The sequence below is a fragment of the Solea solea genome, chromosome 7 (assembly GCF_958295425.1).
Source record: "Solea solea chromosome 7, fSolSol10.1, whole genome shotgun sequence".
Classification (NCBI taxonomy): Eukaryota; Metazoa; Chordata; class Actinopteri; order Pleuronectiformes; family Soleidae; genus Solea; species Solea solea.
Genome location: NC_081140.1, coordinates 21,243,985 through 21,260,223, shown reverse-complemented (window position 1 = coordinate 21,260,223; position 16,239 = coordinate 21,243,985). Strand labels below are relative to the sequence as shown.

General features: G+C 41.2%; 1 protein-coding gene across 6 annotated transcripts in view; it reads left to right on the top strand.

Moving 5' to 3' along the window:
• Positions 1-16,239, top strand: part of LOC131462336 (spectrin beta chain, non-erythrocytic 4-like) — a 56,839-nt gene that overhangs the window by 30,345 nt on the left and 10,255 nt on the right. For 4 of the 6 annotated variants that reach the window (XR_009240869.1, XM_058633447.1, XM_058633446.1 and 1 more), the window contains exons 26-35: positions 9,042-9,305; positions 11,546-11,770; positions 12,032-12,121; positions 12,389-12,667; positions 13,238-13,368; positions 13,536-13,740; positions 13,819-14,088; positions 14,340-14,474; positions 15,047-15,291; positions 16,025-16,163. Coding sequence is in view for 5 of the 6 variants with exons in the window: in XM_058633447.1 (XP_058489430.1) it covers positions 9,042-9,305; positions 11,546-11,770; positions 12,032-12,121; positions 12,389-12,667; positions 13,238-13,368; positions 13,536-13,740; positions 13,819-14,088; positions 14,340-14,474; positions 15,047-15,291; positions 16,025-16,163 (1,983 nt within the window). In the remaining variant the exon portion in view is untranslated. The remainder of the gene's footprint in view (positions 1-9,041; positions 9,306-11,545; positions 11,771-12,031; positions 12,122-12,388; positions 12,668-13,237; positions 13,369-13,535; positions 13,741-13,818; positions 14,089-14,339; positions 14,475-15,046; positions 15,292-16,024; positions 16,164-16,239) is intronic. The other 2 variants (XM_058633450.1, XM_058633448.1) reach the window with 1 other exon arrangement.

Below are 16,239 nucleotides of genomic sequence, written 5' to 3'. Positions count from 1 at the left end.
AGGGAGACCTGGCCAACATGGCAGCAGCATAATGACATTAAAAACAATAAACAACAGATACATTCACACTTCACGTACATAAAACATTCGCATACAGACAAGGATAATAGCTTTGAACTCATTCAATGTAACAAGGGCTCGAAGGTGAAGCTCAGATTCTAATTTGTTTCATGTATTAGTTGTTTATGGAATATTACATGAGGTTTTCTGTGATTAATCAGAAACTGAAGTCATAAACATATTGGTGGTGTGAACTGACATGAGAGTGAGATGCAGCAGTCACGCCAGGAAGCAGTGACGCACACGCCACACATCTGGTGTGAACCAGGCGTAAACCTACAAAAAACAAAAAGAATTCTATTTTAAAGCAGTTGTGCACTTATACAAACATATTTTATGGTGTTATATTAAGTGTCTGGCAAATCCTGCTGAATGTTAAGCATCTGACTTTAATTGAAGCATCCAGTTTGCCTGTAGAAGCAGAGCTGTGTGAAGCTCTCCTCCCATTTTTAAAGAGAGGTTTTTTTCATTTTTAAAACCTCGTCTGTCTGTTTTTCCTCTGACAAACATCTCTAACATAAACAAAGCGCGGACATCAATCATCATATTCACACAGCCTTTCATTAATGCTAGATTTACATAATAGTCCTTCTGTTTTAAAGCCACACTGTTAAACCTACTTAACTGAAACATAACAAAGCCGGTGGCAAGGACATAATATATCAGAGAGGAGTTTAAAATAGAGAGTGGAGCGTCGCTCTAACTTCACCACTGTTCTACACACTGATGGTTTCATACCAAGGTGATTTATAGGGCAGATCAGACGTTCATCAACACACATGTAATTGGGTTATCTCTGTGTTTTAATGGGTCGACTTTGGTCTGTGGTGTTCACACGTCTGACTGGCTGCTTGTGACGTGAATCTGGACGTGTTACATTTTTACTGGTCAGTGGAGCTGTATAGTGACACATTTTCCTCATGTGTCACTCATCTCATCACTCATTTGTGATTCTGTTACACACAGAAGTGTGTGTGTTTGGCAACGAAGGCGCTAATTGAATGACATTTGCTTGTGTTATGATACCGCAGATGGCCCAAGATGATATGTGTCGCTATCTGCATATATCCATGCATGTTGTCAATAGATTTATGCAGAGTTTACAGTTCGAGTCTTCGTCAGTTTGACAGGACACACGGATGCTGATGGACGGATGTGTTGAGTGTACCTCTGTCTTCATATAACTACATTTATTATAATAAATCTTTGGTGGTGTGTTTTAGTCACAAAGATTCTATACTTGTTTACATTTGACTGTGGCATATAATGGATCAGTCCTCTGCAGTGTTGTGCTGGGCAGGGCTGAAACTGAACTCCCCTGTGGGAACAGAGTGAACAGAGCCATGGCACAACACAGCGATGCGTGTTGGTGTCTGAACACACACGTACTTTAAGAAAACCTTCAACACAGTAAGATCTGATGTTCAAGCACTGGCCTCTTTCTGATAATGTGCTTGAGTATAATTTATTAAATCTGCTGTTTCATTTAAGTATAAAGGAGTCCATTGTAGTTTTTACACCCTCAAACTGACGTATCAGAATGTTATAAAGTGCATTTCTTTGCTTTCTTCTCCTGTTGAAAACTTGTGAGACTTGACACTTGGGGCTGGGCTGCGATTGAAACATTGGTATAAGATTTACCTTTTTTTGTATTCCTAAAAATCTCATACATAGAAAGGTCATAGATATGAAAAGTTTGCACAATTACATTTTAAAGATGAACAATAGAACTCCAAGGCCGGTGGGTGTTTCAAATTTAATAGCAAACTCAATTATTCACCCACCCCAGTTTGTTTAATTTCACCAATTGTATTACATTACATGTTAGTTGTTAGAATCCAGAAATTTTTCTTTTTCCCCCACAAAGCATACTTATTTATGCCATGCTATTTTTATTATTATTTAAAGACGGGTGCCAAAAAGATATTTGTGTCTTTTTGTGGGTGTCCTCCACATGCAAGCAGTCTTTTACTTGAGACAATGAGGAGATTTGCAGAAAGGAGTTGGGGACATTTTGGTTCATTTTACACATATTTAAAAATAGGTGCAGAGTAGAGGTTATTATGTGTCAGAGTTGGTGTATTTGGTGTGTGTCCAGCTCAGTCTGGAGTCTCACCAGGTCTCGTAGCTGTTGGCAGATAGACACTGTTTAGCTTCTGTTATCATATGTGGCAGCCATGTTTAGCCCACAAACCTGCTCCGTTGCCGTTGCTTAGCAACTTAGAATTTTCTTTGCTAGATAACATTTATAGGATTTGGAATTTTATCATGACCATACTGATAGTTATCTGCACAAACTGCCTACTGGTGTTGGACACATTGTTCTGTGCGTTGCATGGTGCGGTTGTGTCTCTGTTACAGTGCCTTTGTATCAGAAGGATACATATACATATATAGTGTGACTGTGGACCATCCATCACTGTGGGTTTCTCTATTAAAGAACAGAACCGCACAATGGACAGTTCAACTTTTTTCGAGGGAACTCAATAACTTAAATATCCACTATAGTCCTTTATAGCTACAGGTAATAGTTACTAGTTCACTGTCCAGTCCACTTTGGCAAACCATATACCGTTAATATGACGGTCGCTTTAAGTATGCCCCCACACACACACACACACACACAACACTCTTTTCCTCATCAGTGACCTCCTTTAGTCCTGAGGAGATGAAAACACTGCATGATGAAAGATGAAAGATGAGAGATGAAAACTTCCATTTTATTTAATAAATCTTAAGTTACAGGCTTGAAAAATATCAGCAAATGTGAATCTGTGGGTCTTGACTTTGGGTTTAGACCAGGGGCCACAATGACCTTGGGGCCACTGAGCATCTGGTCTCGCCAGTCAAGTGATAAACCTTAAAAGTGAAAACTATTCATATGAGGTTACAATTATAGCTCGATATCCCATAATTATATTGCCATGGTATATATATGTATATGTATGTACATATATATATATGTATATATATATATATATATATATATATGAATTTCAAAATAAAAGTGTCACACGGAACGATATATATTTCACAATGAAATATTTCTTACATTTTATTTATGCTACAAAACAAACTGGACTGGAGGGCCACTGGGAAGTATAGTACTGAGAAAACAATCCACATGCAGATGTATTAGGTCTTAGTACTCCCCGGTTGATGTTTAATTATTTAAGAATTATCTCAAAAGTCTTAACAGGAAGTTAAATGAAGACTCTGTGTACATAAAAACTCTGGTGGCTCATAAAACTCTGTTCCCTCAGCTGTAGGTGAGTGTTGGTGAAATGGGACACCCAAGGCCCAGCAGAGGATTATGATGCCTCTTATGTGCTGTGTCAGGTTGTGGTGACGTAAAAGAGCGGCTAGAACAACGTGTCTCCTTTTTCCTGTGATTGCACTGGTTGCCAGGCAACAACTGTCCAATCCCCTCTCCCTTCACCTTGTCTTCCCTCCTCTTTTCGTACAGCTCTTGCTTGAAGGTCATTCCTCCCCCTCTCCTCTTGTCGGTCTCTCTCCTATAACTACTGTAGGCAACAGGAAGCCGGTGGAGATTCAACAGGAAGTGATATGAGACACTGACTATGGAGGCAAAGAAAGCTGCTTTTGAGTATTGAGATTCAACCCACAGTGTAAGGTGTTAATGCAGTGTATTGTAGAGGGCTACATCTAATGAGGTATAGGTTTGGCAATGTCCTGAATGTGTAATGTAATGTTTAATCGATAACTGCAGTCACTGCAGGATGTCTGGACTTTCTTTACAGCCAGACAAACAAAGCTGAACAGATAAAGATCCTATTTCTACTTTGAAACTTAGACAAAGTTTTTTCTATCATTTACCATCAGGTCCCTGAATTCAGCCAGTCATTCACAGCCGCTCAACACTTTTCCTGTCTCCCCTTTACATGTCCTATCATTTACATTCAGTGGTTTGGCAGACACTTTTATCCAAAGCAACCCCACTGCTCTGTGTGGGGAGTGGACACACAGAGCAGTGGGCAGTGCAAATCTGCGCCTGGGGAGTAGTGGGTGATTAGGTACTTCACTCAGGACTCCACCCTTGACCCTTACAAGGATTCATGCTGGTAACAAGCTTTCCTTCCTTTACTGTCTCTATCACTTATAAAAGCCAAAGTAAAATAAATATATGACTCACAGCAATCCAAAAAATTAGATGACTTAAACCCATTACTTTTTTCTTTGTGCACTTTGTTTCACTTCTCACTACTAAACTTATTCTCTGCTCTCTCTAAGGGTTGTGAAAGTAAACAAATGAATAATAAAAAAAACAGTTCAGTCCCTTTTTTACCACAAAGTGATGCTCTTACAGCAGCACAGAAGAGGGGAGGTCACTTTGTAGGTAGATAAGACTGCAGTGATCATATCCACCTCAAGCTCAGCACCTTCTGGAAAGTCTGTGTGTGTTGATGTATTTGTGACTTTGTGAGGACCAACAATCGTATAAACTATACAGAGTGAGGACATTTTGGCAAAGTGAGGACATTTTGGCTTGTCCTCACTTCTTTAAAGGGCTTTTTGGGGGTTTTAGTGTTGTATGTACAGTAAGTGCTTATCTCTTGTATTTGTGGGTGTCAACTCATATTATTTTTAGTATCAATGCTGCATGAATAGTAAAGCAGATAATCCCAGAGATCTTGATTTATTTATTTAAAATAATAACTTTGACATTAGTTTTTCTTCCACTATTGAGAGGTGACAGAGGTGACAATCTGGCGAAATCTATGTTGTTGCTACACAGGGATCTGTTTTACAGTGGCAAAAGACAACAAAGGTTTCTTAGTAATTCAAGGACACTAGTATGTAGCATGGATTTTGAGCCACCTTTTGTTGTCTTTTAAGCCTTTGTTCCTGCTGTTGTTTGTGTGGCTCCCTGAGCAGCAGACGATTTCCCTCAGGAAAGACTGACTGAAAGATGGCACCACGTCAACAATCATTCATTAAAAACAGGAGCGCCGCCACCTGATTTGTGTCTCCCTTTGGTCGTGTGTGCCGAGTTTTCACATGCAGAGTAAATATTGACTCAGTCGTCTGAGCATGACAGACACTGACCAGCAGCGTGTCAACAGTGACACTCATGAGCAGATGTCTGTTGTGATGAACAGAGCAGACAGCAGAGTGAGGATGGTCCATCTGTCATCGTTTCTGCCAGTGTCCAGTCAGCAGTCCTCCCTCTGTGGGCTTCTTTCAATCAACTTCCATTACTCAATGAAATAATATGTAACATTCCTGCTGGAAAATTTCTAAAAAGTGACATATTTTGTTGTACTTGCATTAGCCAAAACATTTTTTCATTGCTCCTTAAATCCATGGTAATCAATAATATTCAAGGTAACAGTTTCATCCTGGTCACCTTTTAATGACGTCATGTGCTTTACCTCTGCATCGGAAACAAGTGATGTTTGCCAACATAAGCATATTTCCAATGGAGAGCTGGATTCAAACTGAAGACGTTATGTCCTTAAACATTTGAGATGCACCAGAATACTTAATGAAGTCATAGTTTTGATAACGCTGTTGTTATTATTAGCTCAAAGGTTTTATTTCATCCATTCTGAAGACTATTTATATGTTTAAGTCAATTTAATTATATACTGATATCATGATTTTTGTCTCTGGTATGAGTCAAGCTCCATAATTTGAAATTCTCCATAAAGCTGAATAGTGATGGTTGAGGATGAGAAGAGTGCGTTGTTTTATGTTAACTGTTAATAAGGACGTTCACATATTGACACAGTGCGTGCAGTTTGAAACTCAGCCTTCCTGTGAATAATCTGTGTCCAAGCTCAAGTAAGTCCTGATAAGAGACATTATACAACTTTGTATAAGCCGTGTTTCTTACTGTGTTGCTCCTCCTTTGACTGCAGACTGAGTGTGTGCAGCAGCTCTGAGCCTGTGGGTGAAGCTGCTCGAGTCCATGCAGCCCACTCATTCACTGCAGAGGACCAGAGAAACACCACAACACAGTGAAAGCTGACGTAACACACCTACACAGGAAATCACAGGAGTGAGAGTGGTGTAGTACGGCTCGTTTTCCCTGTGCATATACGTGTCCACATTTACTCCTGGAGATGTCCATTATAAAGCCCTTGTCATCATCTGCAGCTCTCATCACTGAGACAACTGCAAACAAACCGCCGCTCTTCACAGAAGATATTTCATGTGACTTCATGTGAAAATGGAATATGACGAAGCACCTCCTCTGTGATGCAAAGGATTGACGTTAACATTAGAGATTTGGGCCGATCTAGAACTTTTGTGTACAACATTTATGCTGTTAAAATGCTCACATTTGCACCTTGTTTGCACTTTGCCTGGTACTAGCAGATTTCCTGAGGCAGCAGGTGGGGGAGGGTGGGCTTTGACTGGAAACCCTTTCATGGCATCACTATCATCTTATTTCCAGTCATCAGGCAGCTCTCTGTATCTGTAGATTGTATCATAACCCTGAGAGTCAGGCAGATGGTGGATGTTGTCCTCTGCACAAGATGAGTCACTGCTCAAAGTGACTTCACTGTCATTGGCAGAGTCTGAATTTATCACATGCCTGAATTTTTATTTTTTATTTTTTTTATAAAATGGGTCAGAATAATGGGTCAAAACAGACAGGCCACAAACTCCATTTAAAAACTTCAAAAGTGCAAAAGTTAACATGATTCTGATTATCATTACATCTCAATATCATTACCTCTGCCAAGGAGGGGGATGTTTTGGTCTGTCCTTTAGTGCAAAACCTAAAGGACAGATTTTGATTAAAGCTTCTATGTATGTAGGTCAGGGGTGGGCAATTATTTTCCCAAAGGGGCCACATGAGAAAATAAAATATTGTTGAGGGTCGGATCAATGGGCTAAACTAAATTCTGTCCAATATTACTTTTATCTCTTTATTTTTAGTGTACATTGGGCAGCATACAAACACACAATAACATAAATTGTTAGTTTTTTTATTAAATTATTACTAACTAACTCTATTGAATATATCAAATTACTATTATAGGTGGAGGTTAACAGTTGTTGTTAACTTTGAAGTGGGAACACTGGGGGATCTGAGAAGCCTTTGTGGAGATTTGTGTTAGTGCTTTTTCTAGTTAGTAAATGTGTATTTGTTAACACGTGAGTCCCTTAAACGTTTGTTGACTTTATTGTGTAGCGGTCTAAACCATGAACAAATAAATTCACATGTAAGTTCCCTGCATGGGATGATATTGACTTTGGGAGTAACGTTCAAATGTCCCTCAGGAGAAACGGGAATCACTGATGTGTCAGTTTAAATGTTGACATGTTAGTATTCTGATCAAAGCACCAGCAGGGATGTAGACTCAGTAGTATCAACGTTTAAGGTGTTGCACAACATTTGTATTAAATACATTTAAATATTATTAATATTAATTATTACGAGTTTATGTTTTGCTTAGTTTAAAGTCTCAGTGTGAAACCTCTGTTGTCCCTCTGAGAAATTCTGAGTCATTACAAAACACTGCTAGTGACGCCACATGATCAAACCCCGCCCCCTGCTGCCCACTTATAATTAGCATTCATACTGAGTCAAACTGCTGATGGTAGCAGCATAATCCACTACTTAAATCCTGCTCCTTGACTTTTTCAGTCACGCTTTAACCATATGCAGCCGTCTTACTCTACTGATGTTGCTGTCGTGCTTCCACCTTGAGACATCAAACACACATCACTTCCCGTGTGCAGCATGGACATGTCACAGAGTGACACACGAGTCAAACACTGTTATTCTGATAAACATAGAGAGAGTCACATACCATAGTTGATAGGTTTAATTATGTGTGAACTCATTAGGAACTGGCTTGAGTGTAATGGACATTCATTTCTATTTAAAAGTTCTGCGCTGCAGCATTAAGTCTTTAAGTGTGCCGGTCCTCGTCTTTATCAACTCTCCCATATACAGCCATCAGTTACTTCATTTATTGTTCTATTGACTGCAGACACTGAATGAATAATAACATTGTAATGTCATCAGTTACTCTGTAATCTGTGATGTGTCCAAAAAACAAACTATCAGCACATTTTTATTGTTGGTTCTATAATTTTTTTGCTGCAGCTCTCTTTCTTTCTGTTACACACACACACACACACACACACTGCACAATGCGAATTACAATTGGATGGGGGAAGGATCTCCCTGTGGGGGAGGCCAAATCGGGGGGAAAAAACAGAAAAGGAGCAGGTGTACATAAGGAATTGTGTGTGTGTGTGAGAGAGAGGGGTACAAACGGGGGTAGAAATATGTAAAATAGAACACAGAGAGAGGGAAGGGGGAGGGGAGTGAAAGGTAATTTATGAGACATTTTAACACAGCAAGGTTTAATCTCTTCACACAAAAATACACACACACACACACACGCGCGCGCGTGCATGCACATGCCTCCTAACCCAGTTCCAGTGTGTGCATATAATTATTCCAACATAAGATCAAGTGAATATTTATGCCTCCTTCATGTTTTTCACACTGGCTGTGATTATGTTGATGATGATAGAGATGTGTCATTATTGATGACTGTCCTTATGATAGCCACAGTTTATTGACCAATTATTTGATTAATAAGATGTCTGTCCAAGAGCTTGAGGGGATGTTTTGTGTGATCAGCAGAGAGGAAGAGACTCAGAGCATTTTTAGCTTTGAGAGGCTAAAATATAGTATTTTCTAACAACTGTCTGACCAGGTGAAAGGTCAAATATTTCATTGTTGCAGCTCTACATTTCAGGATAATGTGTAAAAACACTGAATACAACAACAACAACAACAACAACAATGAGATTAAAGCTTTTCAGTGTGAAGATGTAGTTGCTTATTTAAGAAATTGCTTTAGAGTTGTCCATAGAGTTGCTCAGGAAAGTGGTTTGAATTTTTTCTTACTTATTAAATGAAAGTCGTCACTCTGTCTCACCTCCCTCTCTGTTTCCCTCCATCTTCCTCCCTCGTCCCGTTCATCCAGGAGGGCCAACAGCTGATCCAGGAGAAGCCGGAGCTCAGACCTGTCGTCCGGAGGAAGCTGGAGGAGATCAGGGAATGCTGGCAGGATCTGGAGAGCACCACCCAGGCAAAGGCCCGCCAGCTCTTTGAGGCGAACAAGGCCGACCTGCTGGTGCAGAGCTATGAAAGCCTGGACCAGAGGCTGGGTCAGCTGGAGGATCAACTGGTTTATGTGGACCAGGGACAGGACCTCACCACTGTCAACAAGCAGCTCAAAAAACTACAGGTACATATGATTCAAAAACAAATAGTGAAAACTTATTCTAGGTTTAGACATTTAAAACAAATAATAATTAGACTTTCTTTTCACTTTTTTAGGAGGATGTCTTAAAACTATGTCGTATTTTACAGCTCAAAGTAAAATCATTTTACAGAATAGCAATAAGAAGCAGAGCCGTTCATGTTCAGATTTCCGATTACTTGCTTCTTCATTTATTGCTCTGGCACTTTTTTAGTCTGTTCAAATTTTTGTTCTTTTTGGCCATTTTCTTTGCCAAATATGTTTGTTATACATAAATTATATTGTGAAAGCTGCCATTCTTTCTTCGCGCAGAAAGACGTTACACTTGCAATGACCACACATACAAAGTAAACAACATTTTTTCACTGTTTGTCGAGCTTTTTCATCTCATTTCAGTGAAGTCAAACTCTTTTGTTTTCATGCCAACATTACGTTTTAATTTGCCTCAATGGTTTTTGAAAACATCTTCGGCCTTCATGCCAACCCAGTCACATTCTTTCAAGTTTCATCCCAACATCATTTCACAGATACAAATGACTGGTCTCGCTGTGCCTGACTGGATGCATGTTAGTTGTTGCACTGAGGTATTGAATTGTGTAAAATGTGAGTTTCATTTAAAGCAGTTTTTAGTGTTGTTGACTTTTAGATAACTTACAGAGCGTCTCCTCTGTGTAATGTCATGTATTTCACTGACAAACTGCTAAACCTCTGGAGCAGAGAGACACGCCTCTTTGTGGAGTTTTGGCTCCTGATTGGATAAAGTGTTCTCCCAGGTTTACTGTCAGAGCCCTGAGATTGAGAGACTTGTGTCACTGAGCAAACATTCTTGATCTGTGATAGCTATCTGTATTTAGAGCTGTTAAACATGGATTTTAATTAAAGGAGCGGACAGAAGACAGAATTGACCACCGTGTTATTGAAAGTCTTAAATCCTGGATTTGCCTCTTTAAGCTGATCAGTTTGATAGCAAACTAGTTCTGCACTTTTTGTGTAAACCTGCTGACAGAGACAGTAAACAGATGCGTATGAATACACGACCAGTGGTGATTGCAAGATGCCATCAAATATGTACTGTGTTGTATTTATATTTCAGTTCTGGTGCACTAGTTTGTTCAGAATCCGCTGTTTATCACGGATGACAGATCGTCTTACGTGATTTTCATATTCTCTACGGTGATATAGTCCATTTTGTTTAGCATATACACTGTAAATAAAAACACTATTATAGCATTTCTGTTTTACATAATTTTCAAGTTTCCTTTGTTCTAGTTGTTTATTTGCAGAATTCTTGTTTAAATACCTGAGCCTGAAATGAGCTTCCCCTGTTTCAAAGACCACAGCAACCACCACTGCACCTGACCTACTCATACACGTCCAGCACATGGTAGAAAAGTTCCCTCTCTGTTCTCATGATGTTGGGATGTAACTTCACTTGCCGCCGAGCAGCGATGCTGATTTGGAGTTGGAACAGTAGGCAGGTGTGAGCTGGGCTGACACGCAGGTTCATGCTTTCATTAACTCATCATTTCACCAGACATCTCTCACTCTCCTCCCACAGCATGCTGCTTACAGTTTCCTTTAACAGGCCGCCATTAGCACTGCTTTTCCACATCATCTTAACTTCAAACCAAAGTGCACTACCCAGCATCCGTCCTGACAAAGGGTACGGTAACCTTCACTACACTCCGTGTCTTCTTTTGCTGCTTTTTGTTGTTTTTGGGCTAATCTTTGCTTTCATGTCCAACTTTTATTACAAGACCTTTCAGTGAAGTGATCGCAGGAGATCATAAAAGATTTCTGACTTCATTTGTACTTAAATCATTTATTTATTTACTAATTTAATGAATGGATTATGACTGTGGCATCCTTTTTTCTGTCAGTGTCTGATACTTGAACATTTTCCGTCATTTTGAAAAAATAATTGGCATAAAATTTCTCTTGAATCTCATACAAGGAGAAATAAAGTGATATAAGATTATACTCATTCACACATTTCTGTTCCACACTTAACATCCCAGTCTCTCCCATGTATATCTTCTCTCCCATGACCACATAAATATCATTCACCACCCAATTTATTCTCTCCACCTTTTCACCTCCCTCCATCCCCCTCCCTCTTTCTCTCCTAATTAACACTTCCTCCTTTCCTCCATCTGTTTTGATAACTTTTTGCTCTGCGCCTCCTCGATGCGCCTCCTCCTCCTCCTCCCCCCCCCCCCCCCCAGACCATGGAGGTTCAGATGGAGGAGTGGTATAAGGAGGTGGGGCAGCTGCAGGTGCAGTCGTCGTCCATACCACAGCAGACACAGGTCAAAGAGACGGTTGCGGAGCGTCAGGCAGCCGTGGAGGCCAGGATGGTGCGTCTGATCGAGCCACTGAAGGAAAGACGGCGCATCCTGCTGGCGTCTAAAGAAGTCCACCAAGTTGGACGAGACCTGGAGGATGAGATTGTGAGTTGGAGGACATTCGCTGATATATACAGTATACACTCATACACATATATACAAGTTATTCAAATAACAATCCTTCATGTAACAACCATGTTCATTTTATTTTTATTTATTTTTCAGGCTGTACTGTATTTACTGTATTTTCTAAAAAAGTAACATTCACATGCATATATTTATTTAATGAATACACAGGTATGTGCTGCCCAAATATCCACAGTATTCATAGATTACAAACAGTTTGCTACTGTGTTGTGGTTGTAGTTGTGGGTGCAGGAGCGCCTCCCGATGGCCATGTCTCAGGAGCACGGTTCCACGTTGCAGGCCGTCCAGCAGCTCATGAAGAAGAATCAGGTAAAGAAACCAGAATGGCTCAGAGCCTCTCAATAAAGTCTCCCTCCCCTTCTGATACTCCACTATAAAGCAAACTTGAACCCACAGTGTTCAGGACACAAAAATATGAACAGGTAATCCTCTGTGACCTCAAGTCTCAGTTTACACTTCTCATGTACTGTAGCTCGTGATGAACTGACCATACTCCTGTAATACAACAGGGAATAAGGCTTCACTGTTTTATTTTAAGGTCAGTGATTTACCTTTAAAATGTCCCGTCTGCCTCAGACACTGCAGAGGGAGCTGCAGGGCCACAGGAGCAGGATTGAGGACGTCCTGGAGAGGGCAGGAATCATCGCCTCTATACGCAGCCCCGAGGCTGACTGTGTCAGGGCTGGCTACAACCAACTGGCCCAGCTATGGGCTGTGCTCTGGACTGAGACTGAGAGAAGGCAGCTGGTTCTGGATGCCATGTACCAGGCTCAGCAGTACTACTTTGACACAGCTGAAGTGGAAGCCTGGCTGAGCGAGCAGGAGCTGCACATGATGAATGAGGAGAAGGGGAAGGTGCGCGTGTGTGATGCTGGACATTTTAAACTAAATGAATTATTCACTATCTGTTAGAAATCAGTGAATGTTATCTGTTATCATTAGAAAGTCATTTCCTTTGAGTCATTAGGAGACTTTGAATGCACAAGACATTTAAAGACAAACATTTATTAAAATGACCTCCAGTGTTCTGTCTGGAAATGGGGAACATCATTAATATATGAATATATGACAGTGCCATAAGGGGGCACCTGCATCTTCCATGATTTAGAAAAATCTTCAATATAATTCTTGCTTTTCACTTGTTTCTGTAACATTTTTTGGTAACATAAGTATTTCTCGTTAACAACAAGTTATAAGTTAATTAAATTATCTGTTTTAAATATCTTAAAGTAAATGAATGTAGGATGTGGACAGAACTTTTTTTGAAGCATTTACAGTTGTAGTCAATCAACACATTAAGTTTTTTATATCTAGCTTTGACCTTCACCTCTTTGCTTTTACATACAGGCAGGACTGAGCATTTACACTGTGTGTGTATGTGTTGTAAGTAAAACTCTTCCTTGTGTCGTTTCTTCCTCCCACCAGGACGAGCCGAGCACACTGCAGCTACTGAAGAAACACTTGGTCTTAGAACAGACCATTGAAGACTATGCAGAGACCATCGGCCTGTTGTCACAGCAGTGCCGGCAGCTGCTGGAGATGGGACATCCAGACTTGTGAGAGTATAAACACAAACAGACACATATAGACACAGAACAATGTAAAAACAGTATATGATCTGCAGACTCAGCAACCATATATACTATATATTTTTTACTTCTGACGCCTGCATACCTGTTGCAGAAGGTAACAGAAGGTTATCTTTCTCTGCTCGTTTCCACAGTGAGCAAATCAGCAAGCGCCAGTCACAGATCGACCGTCTGTACGTGTCCCTGAAGGATCTGGTGGAGGAAAGAAAGAGCCGCCTGGAGCAGCAGTACTGGCTCTACCAGCTCAACAGAGAGGTGGACGAGCTGGAGCAGTGGATTGCTCAGAGGGAAGTGGTCGCCAGCTCTCCTGAACTGGGTCAAGACTTTGAGCATGTGACAGTAAGTGTGTCAACAGATGATGGATGTACATAAACAATGATTTTAACAAAATATCAACTCACATAACAAACTACAAAGAAAACATTCCCTCTGCTCATTCAGGTCCTGCAGGAGAAGTTCACAGAGTTTGTGTCAGAAACGGGAAGTGTGGGGCAGGAGCGAGTGACGGCCATCAACCAGATGGTGGACGAGCTCATCGACTACGGCCACTCAGAGGCCGCCACCATAGCAGAATGGAAGGACGGAGTGAACGAGGCCTGGGCCGACCTACTGGAGCTCATGGAGACCCGGACGCAGATGCTGGCTGCCTCTCACCAGCTGCACAAGTTTTTCTCTGACTGCAGAGAGGTAATGTGTCTGTGACACAAAGCACAAGTGGGGTGATACAGTGACTTGAAAGATGACACAAAAACAATGACATGAAATTATAAAATTATAATGAAATTATAATATTTTCCTTCCAAAGTATCTTTCGCCAATGCATGTTCTTTTAAAGTAGTTTAAAGTATCAGGGGCAGATTGACAACTTTATTTGTGCTCATTTCATATTTCTAGTTACGTGTGAGAGTCAGATTCTGAAGTAAGTTCTTTTTTATCAGGTTTTGGCCCAGATTGAGGACAAACATCGAAGACTGCCAGAAGTTCGGGCTCGGCAGGGCAGCACTGCCAACACCAGCACTCTGCAGAGACTCCTGAACAGCTTTGAACAAGACATCCAGCTGCTGGTCACACAGGTACAGCAACATGCACATGAGCAAACTGTAAGCAAAATCACCTGCTTTATTATTCAGTGGCCACGGGACTTCCCGCAGAGATGATCACTCTAATGGTCCTAGGGACTTTTCCTTGTGCTATTATTTTTCCTTTGTCACCTTTTTTACTTACACAGCACACAAACTGCCTGCTCTCTTTACACGTGATGAATTACAGTCACATACAGCAATCAAGTGCACGTGATCATCTTTGAATCAATGAATAGCAATAATGACTGTTGTTTTCGTGCCCTTTAAATGCTATATTCTTACGTTGCATATAATTTCTGCTTTGTGTAATCTTTGCTATGCACCTGGGGCAAAGACACAATGATGAATTTTCCTGAAGAGCGATGCAAAATCACAGCTGCTGCATCAACGCAGTGACAGAGCCTGTGCCGCTTGGCCTCAACTAAACACAGCTGGTCTGACAGCTGTGTTATCTGCGTCATTTGGAAAAAACAACTCTTTCTTTTTTCCACGTTTTAATATCCGTTTCTACCTTGTTCAGCTATGCTTTTTTACCTTAAAATCTGCTGCCCTCATACTTCCAGGTGCGTCAGCTACAGGAGAGTGCAGCCCAGCTGAGGACAGTGTATGCCGGCGAGAAGGCCGAAGCCATCGCGTGCCGTGAGCACGAAGTGATGCAGTGCTGGAAGGAGCTGTTGACGTCCTGCGAGGAGTGTCGAGTGCAAATCACCACAGAGACGGACAAGCTTAGGTTCTTTGGCATGGTCCGAGATCAGCTCATGTGGATGGATTCAATCATCTGTCAGATCGGGACGGGAGAGAAGCCCAGGTATTTTCTCCAACACACGATCTGTGTTGACTCCATGGTTAAATTACAGTGATTGTAGGGTTTACTCAGGATAAATGTATAAGTCTTGTAACATCATTATCAGTATTCATTTCACATTAGTAAATGACTGTTATAAAAGAATCAAGAAGAAACAAGACGACAGCTATGCAACATTACGGATGCCAATATTATTGATGCCAAGTGCCGTTAAATACTCCACCAAACCAACCATCGATCTATAAATGCCAGTTTCTAAAACTGCAGTAAAAACACCATTCTAAAGTGGTGTGGCTTGCTGTGCTGCACTAAGGTAGTCGTTATGTCAGTCAGTCATCATCTACCGCTTTATCCTCCGCCAGAGGGTCGCGGGGGGTGCTGTGCCAATCTCAGCTACATCGGGCGATAGGCGGGGTACACCCTGGACAGTTCGCCAGTCCATCGCAGGGCCACACACACAGATAGAGACAAACAACCATTCACTCCCACACTCACTCCTATGGTCAATTTAGAGTGTCCAATTTACCTATCCCCACATTGCATGTTTTTGGACTGTGGGAGGAAGCCGGAGAACCCGGAGAAAACCCACGCACACACAGGGAGAACATGCAAACACCATGCAGAAAGGCCCTTGTTCCAACCGGGGCTCGAACCCGGGTCTTCTCGCTGCAAGGCGAGAGTGCTAACCACTGTGAACTGAGTGTGTGTGTGTGTGTTTTCCATGTGTCTCCTGCAGGGATGTGTCCTCAGTGGAGGTGCTGATGAATTATCACCAGAGTCTGAAGAGTGAAGTGGAGGCTCGCAGCCGCAGCACACTTGAGTGTATCGAGATGGGAAAGACCCTGCTGGCTGCCAGAAACCCTGCAGCTGAAGAGGTGAGGAGAAAATGAGTTAAACAATAAGTCAAAGGAAACTTGTTTTACAAACTGGTTCAAAATTGATTGATTTTGA